Below are 21,914 nucleotides of genomic sequence, written 5' to 3' on the forward strand. Positions count from 1 at the left end.
ATCTGTTTGAATGCTTAAGTGGGAGAGACTGCAGTACTTAGTGCTTCTCTAGAGGTGATCAACTTGAAAGGACAGACTGTAAGGGTAATCAGAATTCCTGGTGTTATCACTTGTAGATATAGACATAAAAGTTCTGTCTACTTTACAAATCAAATACCAGTACCAGAAAAAGCACATTTCATACTGAGGAGAGTGTCTGTAAATTGCAGTAATGACAATGAAGCAAGAAAGTGGATCATTACCAGTAAAAGTCTACATGCACTTCCTCCCAATTTATTTGGGATGAAAAGTGCTGTTTTATACAATAATACATTTTTATTCATCTTGACTTGCATAAAATGTAAAATAGACATGTATAGAGCATGTAACAAAGAATATTAAAAACTATTTCTGCAGCTGGCTTGCAAAACACAAGTTCTAAAATTTAGTGTCTGAGAAATGATAATTAAATGCTGTTTCACAAAAGTAATGTCACTCAGAAAGCACTTCTTACATTAGTCTTAATTTAGTCAATTGTACAGAAACAATTTTATGAGTGTTCATATTATAAATAAGTTCTTAAATAGCACTAGAAATTTGTTCATGTAAATTAAGACTACATTTATTTTCTGTTAAGAAGTGTCCATGCCAGATCCCTGTTTATTTCAGGAAACTAAATGAATGATTTCTCTGAATAACAAATGCCCATTATTTACAGGTACTTAATTTAGTAGACCAATTTAACAAAGCTGAAGTCAAGGTCACTTTACAACTTAATTAAGACGACTTGCAATGTTAGGGCAATTTATTTCCTGTATACTATAATTAATTAGATGTGGTGTAAGTAAGGTTAAATCTAGGTACTTCGGAGTATTTAAAAGCCCACTTGACATTTTATTTACCATGCGACCACACTAACTGACAAGTTCCCTGAACTTAAGGAAGAACAAATGCTGATAGGCTCTCAAGCAGCAGAACAATTCATTTTTTTTGTCATTTTAGTGCAGGAGATTTATCAACAAAACACAGACCTGTTTTAACACAGAATTGAATGCATTAAAAAAAAATGAAGGACGGTGAAGGTCAAGTACTTTTTTGTTGTTTTTGTTAAATTGTGTTAGACTTAACTCATACCATGTTGGATCTCCTCTTTTCTATTTGATTTTGTAACCAAAACATCACTTCTTAAGAGTGAAAAGAGAAAAAAAAAAAATCAATGAAGATATACTGTTAAATTTACATGTTAGGGTTTTCATTTTTAAATAATTTATACTTTCCATATTATTTATGCTATGCCTCATACGCTGATTTTATAAGTATCATAGAAGGGCAGCATATGATCTAGTAAATAAATATCTGCAACACTCAATAGCCAAGAAGTGAAAGAGTACGTTGCAATTTTAGAAAAGCAAAAAACTACATTCCTTAAATAAACAATAAACCATCTGGATACTTCTGGACAAACTCTTTTATGAAATCTAATTTCTAAAGTATAATTACTATAAATCTTAGAGAGGAGGCCGCTGATGACCAGTGTATCCTCTAACTTTAGAGGAGAGTATACAAATGAGGTATGTCTAGAACAGGAGCAGGTAAACTCCAGTCCACAGGCCGGATTCAGCCTGTGGAGAACTCCATTTCCCAGCAGCCCCTGCCTATGTTGCTGCAGCTGGTTTCCACGGAGACCCCAGGAGGAGTGGGAGCCATTACAGTGCAGGGCTGGGGTTTCCATGGAGACCGTCCCAAGCAGCACTGGCAGGGCACACTGCTGGGCCGGGAACTGCTCTGGGGGTGGGATTTTGTGGAGATGAGAGCGTGGTCCAGAGCCAGGACAGAACTATGATCTGCTGCTTTCACGCCCAGGCAAGGGCATGCAGGCAGCGAATCACAGCTCTGCCCCAGCTGGGGCCTGGGGGGAGGGCATAGACCATGGCGGTGGCAGTTGGGCCACTGCAGTGGGGTAGAGCCACGGCCCGGCACACAAGCAGCTGGCAGAGGGAGGAAGTGAAGGAAGCCTCCCCCCCACCCATCCATTACTCCTCATGCTGCTGGCACCATAGCTGGCACAGGATGCATGGCAGTAGCAGCTGCAGCAACAAGTCACCCTGCCCTGCTCCACCCTCCCACACTGGGACCCATCCACTGGACCACAGAGGTGGCTCCTGCCTGTGCTGGTCCAGCCAGGCTGCAGCCCTATACCTGCTGCCAGCGCACAAATCCTTGGGGGGCGTATGGCCCCCCCATACCCCACACCCACCCCCAGCCCCACCCCCATGCTACCCCGAGCATGCTGGGATGCTCGGGGTAGCAAACATTAGGTCAGGAGTAAGGGGCATCAGCAGGGCTGGGGTGTTGGGGAACTGTGGGTTGGGAGTGAGGGACACTAGCAGGGCCAGGGAGCTGTGGGTCAGGAGTATAGGGCACCAGCAGGGCCAGAGGGCACTTTTCTATTTAAACAATTTACTGGGTCGGGAATGGCCATTACAAATGGGTCTTGGTACAAAAAGGGTTGAGAAACACTTCTCTAACACATAGAAATCTCGACTACTCAACATTTTAAAAGGCCTTGTATATACGTGACAAGATTTGTCTGTGTAGTTATACAGTAAGACTCAGATATTTTGCAGGCTTAGGTTCCTTATCCACTGCAAAAGGTTTGTGATATACTCAGGTACCCCCCCAGCAAGCATCTTCATGTTACCACTGGAATCCTCTGGCTACTTCCTGCCACTATGATTTCAAATTCACAATAAACTACGAAGGTTGTGAACCACTCAGATACAAATAATCTGGCTTTTACTGTACAAACAACCTGACAAGTGGAGGTACACTTATATTTGCAAATTACCTCTTTTAGTGGAGTAGCAAAATCAGTTGAATAGAACAACCACTACCAAACAAAAAACAAGCAAAAAAAAAAAAAAACCCAACCCCAAAGACTTCTTTGTATAACTATGCCGATGATAGGGTTCTTGGACGCATGGATATTTTTAAGGGCTGTTATCTTCCACTACTAAATGAACGCTTTCCAGCAAAAACTGAAAATTTAGGCCAAACCTAATTTAAATTTTAGCCAGAAGGCAGGGCAGGGTAGCACTTTACAGATTAAGGTCCCCTCTACACATTATATCTATTGTGCAACTATCTCCTCAATTGCAAAATAAAATTTAAACAGGTCACACGTGCAAATTAACTATCATCATGCTTTATAAAGGTCCAACTACCTATAGTTATTGCTCAAAAATGTGTAATAACGTTATAGCTTGTTTCCATCCAGCTTTAATTTGCATGTGTAGGCAGTCCTGTGGCTGAGAGATCACAGGTGACAGGACTCATGTCCCGGTTAGGACCCAAGCAGTGCTGGGACTAAGAATCCCCACACCTGACAGCGCTCTCGGTCCCAGCTGTGCCCCATGCATAACAAAGACCAACAGTCCTACACCTGCCTGACAGGGCTCTTGGTCCCAGCTGTACCACATATGTAGCCAAAAATCAAGAATCCTTGCACTTGACAGGGCTCTCAGACACAGCTGTACCTCACACACAACCAGGAATGGGAGTCCCATGCCTAACAGGGCTCTTGGTCCCAGCTGCACCCCATACACAGCTGGGACCAAGATTCCCCATGCCTCTCAGTCCCACCTGTCCGTGAACCCCATCAGCAAAGGGGGCTCACAAGCATGGGAGCCTGCTTCTTGCTGATGCAGGAGGAGCCCGGGACTGAATTCCCTCTATTGGCAATAAGGCAATTGGATCTAACATTCAATCCTACAATCAGGCCTCCTGTGCAAATCATGCATTAGATCTAATTGCACCTTTACTTGCACGTGTAGAAGGGACCTAAGGTGTGATACTTGATCTGGTTAACTAATTCAAATCTGATTAACACCATCTAATTCCTAGTCTAGGCAAAGCAAATGTACTTGAGAAAGCACCAAACTGGTTGCAAAAGGAATAAAAAAAAGGAAGACAATTTCTACAAGTAGGTATTAAATCAAGGTAGTTAGCTTCCTACTACTTTGGGTATAACCATTTTGAAAGTAACTGTCTAGGGTGTCTGTTTAGACAAGTAAGCCTACTCAGAGTGAAGAATGACTGAAACACACTCTGAAGAAAGCAAAGGAAGGCTCTTCTGGCCAGCAAGGGCCTGGGATTCTTACTGAACTCAAAGTACGCTATTGTTTTGGGAACACATAAGCAATGGTAAGCATTGTGTTTCTTTTTTTTGTTTGTACTGTTATTATAGTTAATAAAGACATGATAATCTAGATACATTAAGGGTCTGGAAGCTGCTCATAACTAACGCTTTTCATGGCATCTCTTATTATGGATTAACCATGCCTTATTGCTGAAAAGCTACTTACGCTTTGAAGAGGCCAAGGAAAGGCACATCAGCTGTGTAATAAAGTGACAATCAGTACCATTGTTTCCATCTTCTTGTTTATTAAATAATATATATAATACCATATTTTCTTGCATACAACATGCCCCAGAATAATATATTTGCCTTGCTCTTGAAAGACAGAATGAAGGAACAAAGAACTTTTCTTGTAGTAAGTAAATGAACAGGTAGGCAGCTAACCCTGCTCATTGTTCTGTTCCCTGTGGATCCTGTGTAGCCTTTAATTTCACTTTCACCTAGGCTAAACTTAAACAGCGGTTAACTGCTATTACTGTATTTCGTTGAATATAATGCACACTCCAAATTCCAGCTGCTGTCCAGGGGGACGGGGGAGAAGGCATGTGAAAAAACAGCCACCATTTCTCACTCTCAATTTTACCTTATACTAGCAATCCTGTATCATCAACCCTGAAAGTTCAAATATCAGTCGGACCTCAAAAACATGAGATTAAAAAAAAGTTTGGGATATATCTATCAATCGATCAATTAGCTAGATCTATCTAATCGACATAGATATATAATATTATAATAATATAACATAATAATAGTATTATACCATTACAAATGATAGTGTGGTTTTGATTTGCTTCTTTAGTTTTGAATCCCCACTGTCTATACCCACTATGAGTGTCTAAACAGGCAGCATCTGTTTCTTTCCTAAAAATTAAGTGACCCCCATGGCACAACTGTAACAGCCAGAACCAGAGGGATTAATAAGCAATAATGTGTGCTTCTTGGAGGCATTTGGTATTTTGCCTAAACGGGTAATATTAGTTAATATAAGCCTGTAAGTCTGTAAACTGCAAATGTAACTTGTCTGTCATAAGTTTAACCAAAATGATAAATTAACTGTTCATGGAACTGACTGGGCCCCATAGGCAAAGCTGTAGCTGTGAGATTAGCTGGCCTAATGGTTTTTCGTCAGGGTTCAGCCTTAGTGATAAAAACTGGATCTAACTGCTTGGCACACCCAACACATTCCAGGAAAGCATATCCCAAGAAAGCATATTCAAATAAAGCCTAAAAGGGCTTGGGATTTAGGCAGAGCGATGTCAATTTCAAACCTAAAGGTGCTGCATCATCATTTGCTTATTGGATAAACCCGAGTCTGGGTAGTAACCTTTTATGATAATTTTAACACCTTTCAATCCCATAGGGCAACAGCTATAGGGCAACATTATGAGTGGCCCTGAGGCCAACAGATTAACATAAGACTAGGTATAAAAAGCACATGCATAAGGTAACCAGCAGGAAGGAGGGAACAGAACAATCATTACTGTTCCATGCCCGGACCCCAGACTCCCAGTGTGAGTAAGGATCGGATCCTGATCAAGGGACCTTCCCTGGTAATCCCTCTGACAGCGCTGATCATCGGGGATGCAAGACTTCGCTGGAATCACTTGGCGTGTACCTGGCATTGAGGGACTATCGATAAGTTGCCAACCCATGTCTGTCTATCTGTTGTTTTGAACAGCCCAGTGTGGCTAATACCCTCACAGTGCCCAGTTGGCTTGCAACAGATTGATCTATCTATCTGTTGTTATTATCTGTTGTTATTATTTACTATTAGCTCTTTAATACTGTATTATCTGCTTATCGCATTTACCTTTCTGTTAACTGCTATGTGTGTGTGTGTGTAAGCTATAATAAATTTGCCTTTATTTCACTCCCAACTTTGCCTCCTTGATCCGAAACTGAATCAAACAGCCCAGCTGGCCTGTGATAAAATTGATACGCTCACAGTGCCCAGCTGGCCTGTGACACACAACCTTTACTTTCCTCCATCTACCTCTCCTTTCTCCTACAATTCTGTCCCTCAGTCTACAATCAATCCTCTGCCTCACTTCTGCTTCTCCTGTAGCTCTTTACCCACTTCTCCAAGGCTTACTTAAGGGAAAGCAGCCATAGCTCACTCTCCCTAGTGTTCATGTTGCAGAGTGACAAAGGACCACACACTGTGGTTCCTTAACTGTGAAAAAGCAGAGGAGAGAGTAAACTTGCTCTGAGTTTCCAACCCATTTCTTTTGCCTCTTCCTCCAAGGCTTGACTGCATAAATGAAGAAGCTCTTTAACCTAGATCTGAGAATTTTTACATCAGACATGCTTGACATCAACACAGAACGTCTCCGTCACACTCCTCTGGCGTGAAAGGTAAAATTCTACAGCTAGTGCAGATTGGGCAGCCAAAGATTTCCAGTTTTAAAATTATTTCATTTGATACCATATATCAGCTCCCCTAGTACAGTAAAATAAAGTTTTTGTTTAGATCAGAAATCTCTGGATCTCTGGGCATAACCAGACATCTCTCTTGTCTAGATCCTAACTAGTTTCCACGTGGTTGGAAAACACATGTTCTCTCTCCATTTCTGAAAAATCCTCTGGCTTCTTTACTATTCATTTCATCCAGGAAAAGCACACACCAACTGCAGTAACTTCCTCAGCCTGAAAAAGGGCTTTTAAACCTGAAAACTTGCTAAAAAAATTTTTCCAACTATTTAAGTTGGTCTAATAAAAGTTATCAGGTTCACCCAAAGAACCTTGTCTGCCTAAGATCTGAAAGGGTGGTTTCATATGGTAGTTGAGAGGAATTATATTAATTCCTTCCAGACTAAGACACAAATTATTATTTCTTTAACACAGCATAGCACCATAGAGTCTAGACAAATAAGCATTTTTCAGTTAACTTATTCTCCAATGTGCATTAATTATGAAGGAGACCAAGGTATAGTGCAAGAATCAGAATATACAGACAGAACTACTTATTTCTGATTCTGAGAAAAATTCATGTGGTCTTTCAGAAGTAACATAACCTCTCTATCTTAGTTTCCCAACACCATACCACAGTGAGAAAATAAAATCTAGATTAATCAGTAAAATATGTACACTAACAATTATATAAGGTACAGAAACATTACTCATTTACATGGGTGTAACTTGTATCAGTTGGCAGTCCAATGTAAACTGCAGCAGTGCTTGAGCAGAATACTCTCTCTTCCAAGACAGGTGCATTCAGTGATGCAAGGGAAGTGAGGTGGCAAGGGATTTGGTAATACTGGTAATTGAGCAAACAGCTACCCCAGAATGAAACTAACTGAAGCTGTGGGAGGCACCACCTGTACTGATGTAACTTTGGTGATTTAAAACTCTATGTGTTATTGAGGAGTTACTCCCTCCCACCATGACATCCCCCCTGCCTCAATCACAGTACTTCCTCAATCATATGGTACTTCCTCAATCATCCCTTACAACTTCCAACAAGCAGTAAGATGGACAAGTTAATTTGAATTTCCTAGGTGACTTGACTTATAATGTCCTTGCTTTCATGTCGGGTGTATAGTGTGTTTAACAAACGGTTTCATGAAGTACTTTTAAACCCCATTTTAGATAGGGAGGGAGCAGAAGGGACAAAGGGAAAGATTATACACCTTATTTACTCAAACCCAAGACGACTCTGAATTTAAGACAACCTGCCAATAATTAGATTGTATACACAGAAAATGTATAAATTATGATGCATAAATTATAATTTATAAATTATTATTATGGGGGGTCATCTCAAATTTGTGTCCCCCTCCATTACAGTGGGGAAAAAACTGACAGAGGGAAAGGCAGCAAGGGGCAGGCAGGTAGTAGGAGTCAAATAACATTCCCCTGTCACCCACTCCGCTCTGCACCACTTACCCAGTCTGCCACCTGCCCCCTCACACCTGCCCCTCTGCCACCCACTGCCTCTTCCCCCAAAGTCTGGTCCTCAAGGACAAGCCCCAAGACCGAATCAAACTAAAGGACAAAGGTGACTAAAGAACTGGTATATGAACTGGCCAAAACTGGGTATGCACTAAATTCAGAGACTGTAAATTAGAAGAAGTATAGCTCAGAGGTTCTGGAACAGCTTCTCAACACTAGGAGGAGTGGCAAAAAAGCCTAGCAAGTAAAGATTCACTTTATAGGAGGGTTTACTTGAAAGGGCCAGTTATAGTAGCAGAAGAACGAACTCAGTAGATCACATCCAGTCTTATATGCCTAGGAAAATACACATAATTTTCACCGTTCTATCAGTCTTTTCTCAGAATGACATGTGGTAACCTTTAGGCAATGAACAGTCTTTCCCCTGTGATTAACCATAAGAAGTTACCAAAATTTGGAGCACCAATTAGAATTCTATGCTCATTAGTTTCCCCTTGCTACTACTCTATCCTACCGCAGCGTGGAGGGCCTGGAACATCCAGAAGAAGAGGTTTTGGTGAACAGGATAATGAAAGAAAACAAAAGTATAAGCAAAATCAAGCATTCAGAGATGAGGGAAGTTGCAGTTCAAACATCTCTTCTTCCCCACCCCCCCAAGTGAGAGGACTGACCCTTTGGCTACAGCTGAGCCCTGCCTGAATGCTGAATGCGTAGAAGGCTGTCAGGGAGCCAACTGCTACACAGCAAATTCAAAGAGTATAAAACCTAATACTATGTCAAATTTCACACTAATAAATCAACTACATGAAGAGGAAAAAATGGTAATTTAGACTCTTCTTTAAAGTCCATCTGAAAATGCAACTTAAAGCTGGGAGCCACTGGCTCCATAATTAAAACTTGCATGTTAAAGCTATTCAGAAACTGCAGCTGGTGCTGAATTAGGCATCCATCTTCTTAGGTTCTTTCTTTTTGAGATCGTATTAAACCAGTGCTCCACTGATTTTAAGGAGCGGCTTTGAATCTTAAAGTAAGTGTAGAGCCTACTTGCCTTGCTCTCCTATGACATACTGCCACACTTGATCATCTGAAACCACATCTACTTTAAAACAGAAGTATGAGGAAGGGAGAATAGCTTTTAATTAGCAACCTAATTCTCAGAAAATGTTTTTTTTTTTTGTCCAGATGTTAGCAGGGTCAGATAAAGGTACAGTAGTCTGGATTATTTAAAAAATAATTTAAAGCTAAATATGACATAAGTGCAGTAGACCAGGTCTAGACGTATCTGGAACTTGGGGAGGGGCACCTACCCAAGTACTTTTGTTTACACATGGGAGATTTAGGCGTGGGTGGAACAGAGTACAAAAATAAGCAAGGCCATTTTGATGAACCAATCCAAGCTCAACCTTTAATTCTAGATCACATTTGTCTCTACACTGGATCCTGGCAAGCTTGTGTCATGACAATCTTTGGTACCAAATAAAGAGTATCCTTAAACTCAGAACTAGAAAGAAAAGGAGAAAACCAAAATTTAATTTTAAAGGACTTCTGGGTGACAGAGCACGCAGCTCACATTTTAATCGTTAGTGCTCATAAAACTTAGAGTAAATGTACAAAGAACATGAAAATTTACTTGACAAAATAAAAACACAAAAAAGGCCTTGCTCATTATCTCTAACAGGATTAATAAAAAGGTTTAAAGAGCTAAACTGCCCAGGTGACCTATACCATGGTAACTTAAATCTATATAGTAATTAAAAAGAAAACAAGTCAGTCATTCTTCTGTCATTTTAAGTTTCTCTCTTCCATTCGACTAGTTGGTACATACATTCAAGGGCTATGATTGATATATGTTTTGTTTAATCTGCAACTCTAGAAGCTAAAGTTACCTAAAGTGTAGATTTAAATATTTAGACAATGAGAGACACATACCCAAACAGACAATCCCTATCATGAAGTAAGTAGCAGGCAACCAAGATTAAGGACTAAACTTCATGTGTATAAATTTAAAATAAGCTAATATCAGATGGGAATGAGTGCTTAAAATTTCATTTTCTTTTGTATTATAACTCTATCCATTTCATAGTTGAATTCTCCTACTCATTTATAGTGTTTGATATATTTTGTCTAGTATACATGGAAAAATTTGAGTAAGCTGATACCATATGCTCAATGACACTCATGCATTGATATTAGTTATGCAGACGCTTCCTCTTAACATAAAAAAACACTTCTTTAAGTGAGAAGTGGAATTTAATACATTTTCATTGAACAACTATTTGTAGGCCCATTCAATACAACCTACTATTTCACATTTATGTCCTGATTTACAGAGCATGCTAAATTTCTCTTTGTACTTATTTGACCCGGTTAACTTCTGCGGTTTTCAATGCATTTGGGGGGTGGGGGGGCGGGAAAGCACAAAGGAAAAGGAAGGGAAATGATCCTTGCATTTGTGTTACAATAGAAGTGACTAGTTAGAAGTAAAAAGCTTAAGCTTCTGAAAACTATTTTTGTAAGTATTAATTAGAACAGAAAAAGACCTCACTGGAATAACATCAATGTGCAAGTACAATAATTTATACAAGATGTCTATTTTAAAATGTAACAGGAGGAAACCAGTTTACACTTATCCTGACAAATTCTCATATTTTTTAATTAATCATCTTGAAAGAATTATTATGGTGGCAATGTGTGTGAATTCAAAATACATCACATGCTAAATCTTAATAAAATCATTAACACAGCCATAATTGATCAACTGGCATCTATGATCTGCTAGTACTAGCATTTACTATTTTTTTTTTCCCCCATATAACTGACTTGGTGCTGGGTCAGTACAAGTTTCAGGTTTATCAACAAATCTGAAGTATTTTGGTTACTTATTTACTCTAATGTACTATATATAATCTAATTTGACTACACTTAATATTCCTAGTATTCCAGGAACTGAGGAAGTAAAAGCAAGAAATAATATTTAAGTCAGTGGTAACATCTAAGCACATGCAAAATTCTCTCCCTCTCTCTCCAGTAAGCAGGAGAGGGAACTATGGCAGCATGTCACAAATTTAAGGAGACAATAATGCTGTACCAAACAGTAAAAACATATACTGAGTGCCCATCTTATCAGTTTAATTTAAATCTCACCTCAAGCCTTGGGACAGATCCACCCCACAGGGCTCTTCACGGGTGAGATCTGGCCTGGTACAACGGGCACCTGAGGCAGGGCCAACCTAGGGCATGGGACAGCTGTGGGAGCGATGGCAAGGCTGGCAGTAAAAGCAGTAGAGTAAGTGGCTATTTGCCACAGTGGTGGCAATGGAGAAGCAGCAACAGGGCATGTGGAGCTGTGTCAGTCCCTCCTGCTGCTGAGGGCTATGCCCACTGGAGCCCAAGACAGCCAAATTCTGGGGGAGGCCACACCCTCAATTTCACTAGCCCATTTCCCTAGCCCAGTAGGCCAGATGAAGCACCTCTGCAAAACAAAGCTGGGAGGCCATGCTAAAACCAAAATTGTCAAAAGTATGCTCTTATTGACTTCGGCTGTATACACACATTCAAATATTCTGGAAGTATTATCCAATGTGTGTTCTCTAGGTAGGGAAATGTATCCAGAGCCACTGTGTATAGACATTGAAAGCTGACTCCTTGAAGAGTGTAGAGCTTGCAGTGCTGACACTGTGCAGCCAGAAAGAGGAGGGGAAAACTATGGAGACTTCTCTTGAGAGAAGCCACAGCATGTAGACATTCACTGTCCCAGAAGAAACTCTCCTGGGAATGATTTAAACCTGGCTGTTTCCAGATTATTTTCTCCTGCAGTGGCCATTTTTATTCTGGGAGAAAGCAAGCCTGACCATCTCCACACTCACGGTTTCTCCTAGGAGACCAACAACTCTTCCTGAAGAAACTAAATGTCTATACAAGGCCTAAGTGGAAGTTGATTTAGAGTAGGGGTGTCAATGTGTAGGCTGCAGATATAGAATTCAGTGGTGGGTCATCTGGCCTACCATCTTCTTCAAGGACCAGAATGAAGGAGCAGCTGTAATTTTAGGAGTTCCCAGCTCATGTGGTTCCAGTCCCCTTGTCAACCTCACGGTACTACAGTGAAAAGGTTTCAGTGCCCTGCCTATTGCACCACTGTGAAATTTACCACCCCCGCTTTGCCAGTGGCCCCAAGAATCAGCAGTGCTCACTGACAGAAGTAAGCAGCAGTAGCTGTACCAATAATTCCTCCTACAGCAACATGTGCCTGAGCAGGGAACATAAATCCATATTAACCCCCTGGTTGCTGGCCATGCTGCCACCTTTGGCTGTGATGGCAGGGGCTTCTCAATGAATGCCAACAAGACTGGCAGCCCAAGGAGCACTGCAGAAAGGAACACAAGCACCTACAAAACAGGAAATTCGCCCATTAGAATTTAATTAGAGGGAACCATAATACTTTCTTTTAAAAAAAAGAAAGTTAATTAAGGTCCCAAATCCTTAAGAAACTACATGTGTATAGGATGTAAGAATTAGAAAAGCCCTTTATTCATACCCAAAATTAAAATAGCACTATACTAATCCTTAAGTCTGTTTGGAATCTTAGTAAACTATTTTAAGGACATTTCATTCACCTCTAGATAAAGCTGGTCCTATTCTCCCATACATTGCTCACTGCCCAATTTTTTTTGCACAACAGACCAGACCAGTACTGTGCCTAGTGTAGAAAGGTAATCCCCTCTCTTAACTGGCTACAGTAGAAGTGTTAATGGGCTTTTTTTCCCCAAACCTTTAAAGCAAGAATTTTGAAACAAACAAGTAGCACTTAAAACGTCAAAAATTGATTATTCTATTTTGATTATTCACAAAGAAACTTTATTTCCTATGAACAGTCCCTTATCATTTATAAAGAGTGAAAGGATTTTAAAAAGCAAAACAGACATTAGTAAGCAAACATTTCACTTAATGCAATATCCTCAAAATGTGCACAGTGAAACAGCCACTTATCATACTAATTTAATGCCAGCTATAAATCTGGGGCAGTTTTAGAAATGTACTGGTTTAGGTTAAAGAGCCTCATCTGCATGGACACACACAGAATGACCCCAGCAGCAAACTTTAAAATAAAATTACTATAATAAAAAAACCTGCATGAAGATACAGCCCCAAAAAAACACAAGAAAATTTCAAAGCATCATTGCTCTAATGGAGGATATAATACCAGTGTCAGCTAGCTTTTAACAAAAGCTGATGAGTTTCAGATGGGGCCTGTGATCACCCATACCAACAATGCAGCAGCCAATGAATTAATGGAACCATTGTGATGAAAAGCAACATGCCAACCATATAATATTTGCATTAAACAGGGAACTGTTTCTGAGGGAGTATAAAGAAGGAAATGGGACAAATAGGGAGAAAGAATGTAATCTTCAGCCTTAGTAAACTTTTGATAAGCTTCCCTGAAATTAGAGCAAGCTACTGTTTGCAACCCAAAGAACACCTTACTCTGTGTTTTTTCCCCAGATGAGTCTCAAAATGGTAGTGTAAAGAAGATTTTTTCCCTGGCAACCAGCTTTTTCTTATCAACTATCAGAATTCAAGTTAAACCACAATGACAAAGAACACGTTCTGAAAAATTTACTATATTTCCTGAAAAACAAGATAGAGAGAAGCATTCAAGTGCCACTATACTTTCAGACTGAACTTTTGCATACCTAATTTGTAAAACATTTTATTAATAATCTTACAGAATAGTAATATGCGACAGTTTTAATGCAAAGCTGCTTGCCCCCACTTCCACTTCTGAGCACATCTCTTTCCTACATTATGACCAGAAAAGAGGGTTCCACAACATGGAAAAAGCATTCCTTTTATTTTAAAGTACCGCATTAATCTTCTAAAAAATACTAGGAACCTCGCGTATTTTAGAAGTGTAGTTAGAAGAATAAGTGTCTGGGAGAATCATGTCTAGCCAGGTAGGTCTGTACCTGCTAGACAATCAATTCTTTGTCTGTGAGCTTGAAATGAGATAGAGAAAGAGCCTTAATATCTGTGTCACATTAAAATAAATATGACAACTACTGTATCCACTGTACCTCATTCTGAAGTTCATCACCACTCTTGCTGGATGCAAGCATCTCATACAACGTGCAGCAGAGATCTTCTATTGTTGGTCCTCCAGGGGTTCCCTTTAGGGACTCATTTAGATACTTTCCAACCTCGCACCACAGAAAAGAGTCATCCACTCTCTCTGTTGACTTAAGATCATTTTTGTCACTATAACAAGTCTGGAGGTGCTCCAAATGGTTATTCAGAAATTTCTTGTAATCTAAGCTTATAATTTTCTGTGCATCAACCTCACCGTTTATTGGCAGTTCTTCACAGCAATCCAAATCATGCATGTCAAATGAAAACACTACATTTTTACCAAAGAATACTCTGTTATCACCATTTTGTTCTTCAACCATCTGTATAAGGGCCGTAAGCTGTTCTTCAGTGAAGTGAGAAGCAATCCGACATGTGGCATTACAAGCTGCAGTAGCAGATGATGATGGAAAGGGCCCAAACATCTGCTTGATAGCTTTTGTCTCATCATGACCAACGCATTCCTTCATGTGAAATGTCTTAAAAAGAAAAACAGCTCCACTTTCAATTGCTTCTTGTACATTTTCAGCTCCAACTGTTCACAAAAAAATAAAAGAAAATGTAAAGTACTTAAAAACCAAGATAATTCTCTTTCATTGCTTATAACATAACTGTACTCAATTTCTTGCTGCAAGTCACATGAGCAGTCAGAATAACATGAAACTAAAAACGTAAGTGTAAGCTGCTGGAAGGCACTGAAGTTATAAAAAGGCACAAAAATAAAGCATCTAGCAATGACTTTTCAGTTATCCTTCTTTAAAAAAAAAAAAATCAAGTCTATCTCCTTGCTATCTTCTTCTTGCCTTCCCCCCGCCCCCCCACCAAAAAAACCTTTTTAAATATATATTTGGACAACTTTGATTTCTTTGCACAAACTAGTAATTTTTTTCCAAATAATAACAAAAAGGTGTTAAGGATGTTCAGTAAATAGAATGATCTAATTGACTGAAACATACAATAAAAATAAAGCAAACTGCAATTCTTCTCTACTCCCATGTCCCATTTATTTCATAGATTTTATAGATTTCATAGACATTAAGGATGGAAGGGACCTCGAAAGATCATCGAGTCCAGACCCCTACCCCAGGGGCAGGAAGTCAGCTGAGGTCACAGGATCCCAGCAACAAAAAAAATCCAGTTTAGGCGTTCAAAGTAGGTGCTTGAACCACCTCTGGCAGCAGGCCATTCCAGACCTTGGGGGCTCGGACAGTAAAGAAGTTCTTCCTTATGTCCAGCCTGAAACGGTCTTGCAGGAGTTTATAACTGTTCAACCTTGTAATCCCTTGGGGCACTCTGGTGAACAAACATTCCCCCAGGTCCTGGTGAACACCCCTTATAAACTTATAGGTGGCCATCAGGTTGCCCATCCCTGAGCCTGTGCTTTTCCAGACTGAAAAGTCCCACAGCTCTCACTCAGCCTCTTGTCATAAGGTCTGTTTTCCTGACCTTGATCATGCGTGTGGATCTCCTCTGGACTCTCTCAAGCTTCTCCACATCCTTTTTGAATTGTGGAGTCCAAAATTGGATGCAGCACTCCAGCTCCAGCCTCACCGAGGCCGAGTACAATGGGAAAATGACGTCCTAGGATTTGCTTGAGAAGCATCTAGGGATGCAAGCCAGTGTTTTGCTTGCTTTACTGGCTGCAGCATCACATTGCAGGCTCATGTTCATCTTCAGGTCAATCCTGACCCCCAAGTCCCTCTCGTCCATAGTGCTAGTCAGCGTAGCACTGCCGAGCCTATAGACGTGCCACAGGTTTTTCCACCCAAAGTGAAGAACCTTGCATTTTTCAGTGTTAAACACCATGAGGTTCTCATCCGCCCATTTACTGAGCCTGTCAAGGTCAGCCTGGATTACCCCTGTCCTCAGGTGTGGATGCTTTACCCCAAAGTTTGGTATCATTGACGAACTTGGCCAGTCTGCTTCTGACTCCAATGCCCGTATCATTAATGAAGAGGTTGAACAATATAGGTCCAAGGACAGAGCCTTGAGGGACCCCACTGGTCACAGGGCACTATGACAACTGACTTCCCTCAACCACCATCCTCTGGGTCCTGCCACTTCCCCAGCCAGCGGATCATGGTGGACCCAAGGCCGCAGTTGGCCAGTTTTGCCAAGAGGTGATCACGGGAGACCAGATCAAAGGCTTTGTTGAAGCTGAGATATATGACATCAATCTCTTCCCCCTTGTCCAGGTGATGGGTCACCTGGTCGTAAAAGGAAATGAGATTGGTCAAGCATGACCTACCCACAACAAACCTGTACTAGCTGTCCCTCAGGGTGTTGCCATTGGCCAGTCCATTAAGAATGGCCTCCTTGATTTTTTTCTAAGACCCTCCCTGGGATAGAGGTCAGGCTGATGGGCCTGTAGTTTGCCAGATTCACTTTCCTCCGTTTCTTGAAGATAGGCACCACACTGGCCTTCTTCCAATCATCAGGCACTTCACCAGAGCACCAGGAGCTCTCGAAGATCCATGCCAGGGGCTGAGCTATGATACTAGCCAGCTCCTTGAGTACTCTGGGGTGTAAATTGTCAGGGCCGGCTGACTTGAAGGTGCCCAGCCTCTCAAACTGTTCCTTGACAAGGTCAGCATTGATGGAGGGCAAGGAACCACCCTCACTTAGGCGTCCCTGTCCCGTAATGGGCAGGGGCGTCCCATGGGACCTGTGAAAGACTGACACAAAGTACCCATTTAGCAAGTTAAACCAGAAACTTACTGCATACTGTAAAATTACACCCATATAATGGTTTAGTACTCCTAAAACTAGAACTGAGCTTCATCAATGAGCAAAAATGTCTGCAAATCTGTATTAATGATGACTCAGTTAAATAATAATCTTACCTCTTCTATTTAGAAACCAATGTCAAGAAAGGAAAGGAAAAGCTCTTAGGGAACCTAATTCTGAGAGAAGTTTCTAAACTTTAAATCATTGGTTGGTTTGGTTTGATTTCTATAAACCATACATTTGTGTTTGGTTTTATACTTCCTTAAATATAAATAGTACAAATCTTGACAAATCACACTGTTTACCACTTACTTTATGTTTATGTTAACTGTTAGGTAAAAGTACAAAACCTACACCTTTTCTGTAGTGACTTAAATTAGGTTATTTGATACTGATATCAAATGTAACAGGACTAACAATGCATCTAATTACATAATTTTCAATGTGTGTGCTCAATGCAGAATTATCCCCTGGGTTTGTTTTTTTTGTTTTGTTTTGTTTTTTTTAAGTGTTTTGTTACTAGACATGGCCCTGGTACAAATTCAGTGCCAAAATTCCACACCTCAGCAAATAATGCCACTCATGCTTTGTGCACATCACATTCATTAAAGTCACCAAGAACATCCAGGTTGATTTATACCTCTGAACATTTGCAAGGGTTGTTTTTCTATTCACAAGCTAGAGAGCAATTATTTCTTTCAAGCCCAATTGTGTACCACAGAACAAGTAATCGTTACTCATAGTACAAAATAGAAACATATGAATAGAACTACCTTTGAATGAATATAAAAGGTACAAAGAAATGTCATAACTTTTAGTCAGCAAAACTGAAGAAGTTGGTACCGAGTTTAAAACCACAATAGCAAACCAGTCTGAATTTCTGTTCATATCCTGTGTAAACAAGATCTTTCCTCTTGCTCCTTATCAAACACTGGAAGTTGAATTTATCTTGACAGTATCAATATAGTAAGTTTATATGTATCCTTTGAAACTAAACAAGTTTCAGGTAAATTCCAAATTCCCAGACATAGTAAAAAGGAAAAAAAACCCATTTCTTTAGAAAATGCTTCACTGTCAAGATGAATGATGGTGAAGGCTTGTTATACTTTCTACATCACCATTTCTTCAGAAGAAATCTGAAAGAAACAGGGCTGTAAACCCAGAATTTATAATTTATGATGCAGATTATAAGAAGAAAGCAATTATAAAGTGAATTCACGTTCTGAACAAGAATGTAATGCTTAGTTTTCAAAGGAGCTAAAGAACCTTCAGGTCAGTGGTACTGACCACCAATGCAGAGAAAGGAGAAGAACCCCCCTTCCACGCGCGCGCGCACACAAAGTACATGTTTAAAGAAGGCAAAACCAAAGTCACAAATATTTATGTTATGAGTATATTTTTTTTAAAAGTGATATGATTCAATTAATAAGACATATTATTCTTGTACAGTAAAAATTAGGGATCATTATATTCCAGGTTTATGGTTAATTTACAATTGTAAGTCTACATAAAACTGAATTATAGGGCTCCAATTTCATCTAGTAAACGAAACTCTTTGGTCATGGCAAAGGAGAAAAAGGTGCAACATATTCTCTGTCATAAGCACGATCCTGGTTTCCCTAGTTTATAAATCCCAAATTCTCTGATAAAAAAACAAAATTCTCCGATTAAAACCCCCCAAATCCAGGTTTTTCTGTGATTGAAAGGAAACGCCACTATATATATATATATATATATATATATCAGTTGAACAAAACGTTTTACTGATATATTTACAATTATAAAGCAATTTGGAAGCCTACCAGTGCCTCAATCTTTATAATAAAATACATTCTAAAGACCTGTATATTTTTGCATTTGAAAAAAATCAGAGCTCCTCCTGTCCCATTTGCTCACCAGGACTCGGGTCCAGCTGCAGCTGTCCCCCACCTTACACTGCTTTGTGGCTCCGAGTAGCCCTGATATGCCTGTGTCCTACCCCTGTTCATGCCATTGTCTCTCACTCCCAAGCCACAGCCCCCACCAGTCCTGCTGGTGCCCCTCACTCTCAACAGGAAGCCCCCTGGCCCTGCTGGTTCCCCTCACTCCCAAGCCACAGCCCCCTGGCCCAGCAAGTGGCCCTCACTCCAAACCCATAGCCCCTTGGCCCTGCCGGTGCCCCTCACTCCCAAACCACAACCCCCTCAGCCCTGTTGGTGCCCCTCATTCCCAACAGGAAGTCTCCTGGCCCTGCTGGTGCCCCTCAATCCCAAGCCACAGCCCCATAGTTCTGCAAGTGGTCCTCACTCCAAACCCACAGCTCCCTGATCCTGCCAGTGCTCCTCACTCCCAAACTACAGCCCCTTGGCCCTGCCAGTACCGCTCACTCCCAACCTACAGCCTCCTCAGCCCTACTGGTGCCCCATACTCCCAACCTGCTGCCCCCTGTCCCCAAGCAGTGCATGAGGGAAATGGGGCAGGGGGGCACATGCCCCCTCCCCCGAGATTTCTGCGCCTGTAACAGTCTGCAGGACCGCAGCCAAGCCAGACCAGCACTAGGCAGAAGCTGCTTCCATGGCCCAGCGGACAGGACCCAGAGCATGGGGTAGCACTGTGCCACCATGGCTGCCAAGGTGAGGCAGCACAGAGTTTTACCCCTGCTGCTGCTGAGCAGCAGCCTGCCAGGCAGCAGCCTGCCTCACCTTGGTGGCAATGGCAGTGCAGCGCTTCCATGCCTGGTCCCACACATTGGGCTGTGGAGGCGGATCCTGCCCAGAGCTGGTCCAGCTCAGCTGTAGCCTCGCACCCCACTGTGGATGCAGAAGTCTCAGTGAGAACGTGCCATGCCCCCCGCCAGCATCACCTGTTTCCCACCCTCCAGCCCCTTAAGCTTACCTGGAAGGAGCTGAGGGAGCTACTCTCCACCACACTGCCTGGCTGCCATGTGCATATGTGTATGCACACATGCACATGGTGCCCAGTGTATCCCGCTCCCCCTAGCCCCAAGCAGCCCCCTGCAGGCTGGAACTCTGCCAGCCTGCAAGTGGAAACCTGGGGTCTCCCATGTCTTTCCCCTTCAAAGGAGAAAATGAACATTTTTCCACGACAAATGGAAAACCCATATCCCTGGTCATAATAAGCTTGTTTGAGTTACATAAAGAAGTTATGAAAACTAAGCTGCTAGAGGGTTTTGCAAGGTCAACATTATGGAATCATATCAAACTCTCTGGACCCATTCTGCATGCATGACAGAGAATTCATTCAGGGGTAATCTTTTAGGCTCGTACATCAGCTCAAACACGCATCATTTTTTCCCTTACATGAAAGAATGTGTTCAGGGAGAAATTTATTTGGGCACATTTCCTCATTAGAACTACTAAACAATGCCACAGTGAGTGGAAAATACTCATTCCTCCCATTCAGTAAAAGAAAATCTTTTTGGTAGTTCCTGGTTTACTGAATTATATAATTGCCCAACATCAGACATACCAGAGTGCTTATATTCCACTGTGGAATTTGGAGCTCCTATGAACCAAAAGAAATAAAAGAATTTCAAAAGTTGCTGTTGCTGAGCGGGAGGGGCTCTTTTGGTTTTTTAAATTAAATAAACCAAGTAGAAGTATAGACAATATCTTAGCAGCCTGCTTAATAGGCATTTTTGAGAATTTCATACTTAACTCAGTTTTGCTTTGCATTGCAATTTGCTTTTACCATTTTCCTATTCTATTTTGTTTCAAGTCTTCCCTTTTCTATCTGCAAAGGAAGACACTAGGCCAGGGGCGGGCGATTATCTCAAGTGGAGGGCCACTTACTGAGTTTTGGCAAGCTGTCAAGGGCCACAATGGTAGCCCTGCCCCTTGATAGGTGCCCCATCCCCTGGTTACCATCTTGGCACCGGAAATCCCATCCCCTAACACCTGACCTTTGCCACCAGAAGTCCCTTCCCCTGCCCCTTGGAAGAACTAATTTCAGGAAGGGGGTTTGCCATCTCGGAACCAGAAAAATACCAAATTCTATTCTAAAAATCAAACATCTACTACAACATCCATTAATTTGATTTCAAAAAACATTTTTGTCCTGATTTACACGTGTTCCTGTAGCGTGCGTTTGTGTAGAGGTGATTGTATGATAGCTTAAAATGAAGTTGCACTCTAAAATACTGTGGTGGGGGTATAGGTTTGTGGAGGGCTGTGGGCGTGTGTGTATGTGTGGGGTGGGGGAGCATGTAGGGGTGTGCGTGGATATGTGGGGTGTGAATAGGTACGGGGTTTGTGGGGGATTGAGTGTGTGGGGGGAGGGTGGCTGGGGAGGGCTGTGGCACATGTGGAGGGCTGTGGCACATGTGGAAGGGGAGGGTTTACCTACACCCCACACAGCAGGCAAAGCCCTGCCAGAGCTCCTCCAAGCTCAGGCTACCTCTGCTACTGCTCCTGGCCCTGGCACACCTGCACAGGCTCCATGCTCCTGATCACAGCCACTTCTCCCACACCCCCATCTGCCCCCTCCTCCTGCCACTTCCCAATCCTCCTCCACTCACCACTCTAGCACCGTGTCTCAGCTGCACGGCTGAGATCGCACAACAGAGCAGGAGCTGGACTGGCACCACATGGAGCCAGCTGAGAATTGTGGGGGCCAAGCCAGCTCCTGTTGAGCCCTGCAGTCCTGGCACTGCAGCCAGGGACCACATGGTGCCAGAGCAGTGGGCAGGGGGATGGAGAGGACCAGTGGCGGTGGCAGCAGGCAGAAAAGCGGGGAAATGGCAACGGTAGGCAGGGAGGGAGTGGCAGTGAGTGGTTATGCTAGAGTGCAGTGCCCATGCCAGTGCACCAGGGCCAGCACTGGCAGGGGCATGGGGCCCAGGCCAGCAGGGGCTCTATGGAGCCAGGCTGAGCTGTGACAGCAGGGAAAGTGGGAAGCTGGCCTGGCTCGAGAACCCCTGGCATCCTGGGCCTTCTGCTCCTGTTGCCCCGCCCTGGGTTCCCGTTGGCCCTGGGCCCAGAATGCCATTGCGGGCCCT

The 21,914-nt window shown here is 42.0% G+C and overlaps 1 protein-coding gene across 7 annotated transcripts in view; it reads right to left on the reverse strand.

Annotated features, from left to right (window-relative positions):
* The window catches only part of ASCC3 (activating signal cointegrator 1 complex subunit 3), a 567,052-nt gene that overhangs the window by 495,041 nt on the left and 50,097 nt on the right, over window positions 1-21,914 (reverse strand). For all 7 annotated transcript variants that reach the window (XR_003093256.1, XM_006020463.3, XM_025200058.1 and 4 more), the window contains exon 4: window positions 14,143-14,726. Coding sequence is in view for 6 of the 7 variants with exons in the window: in XM_006020463.3 (XP_006020525.1) it covers window positions 14,143-14,726 (584 nt within the window). In the remaining variant the exon portion in view is untranslated. The remainder of the gene's footprint in view (window positions 1-14,142; window positions 14,727-21,914) is intronic.

Source organism: Alligator sinensis, unplaced genomic scaffold, assembly GCF_000455745.1.
Source record: "Alligator sinensis unplaced genomic scaffold, ASM45574v1 scaffold145_2, whole genome shotgun sequence".
In the NCBI taxonomy this organism is placed as follows: domain Eukaryota; kingdom Metazoa; phylum Chordata; order Crocodylia; family Alligatoridae; genus Alligator; species Alligator sinensis.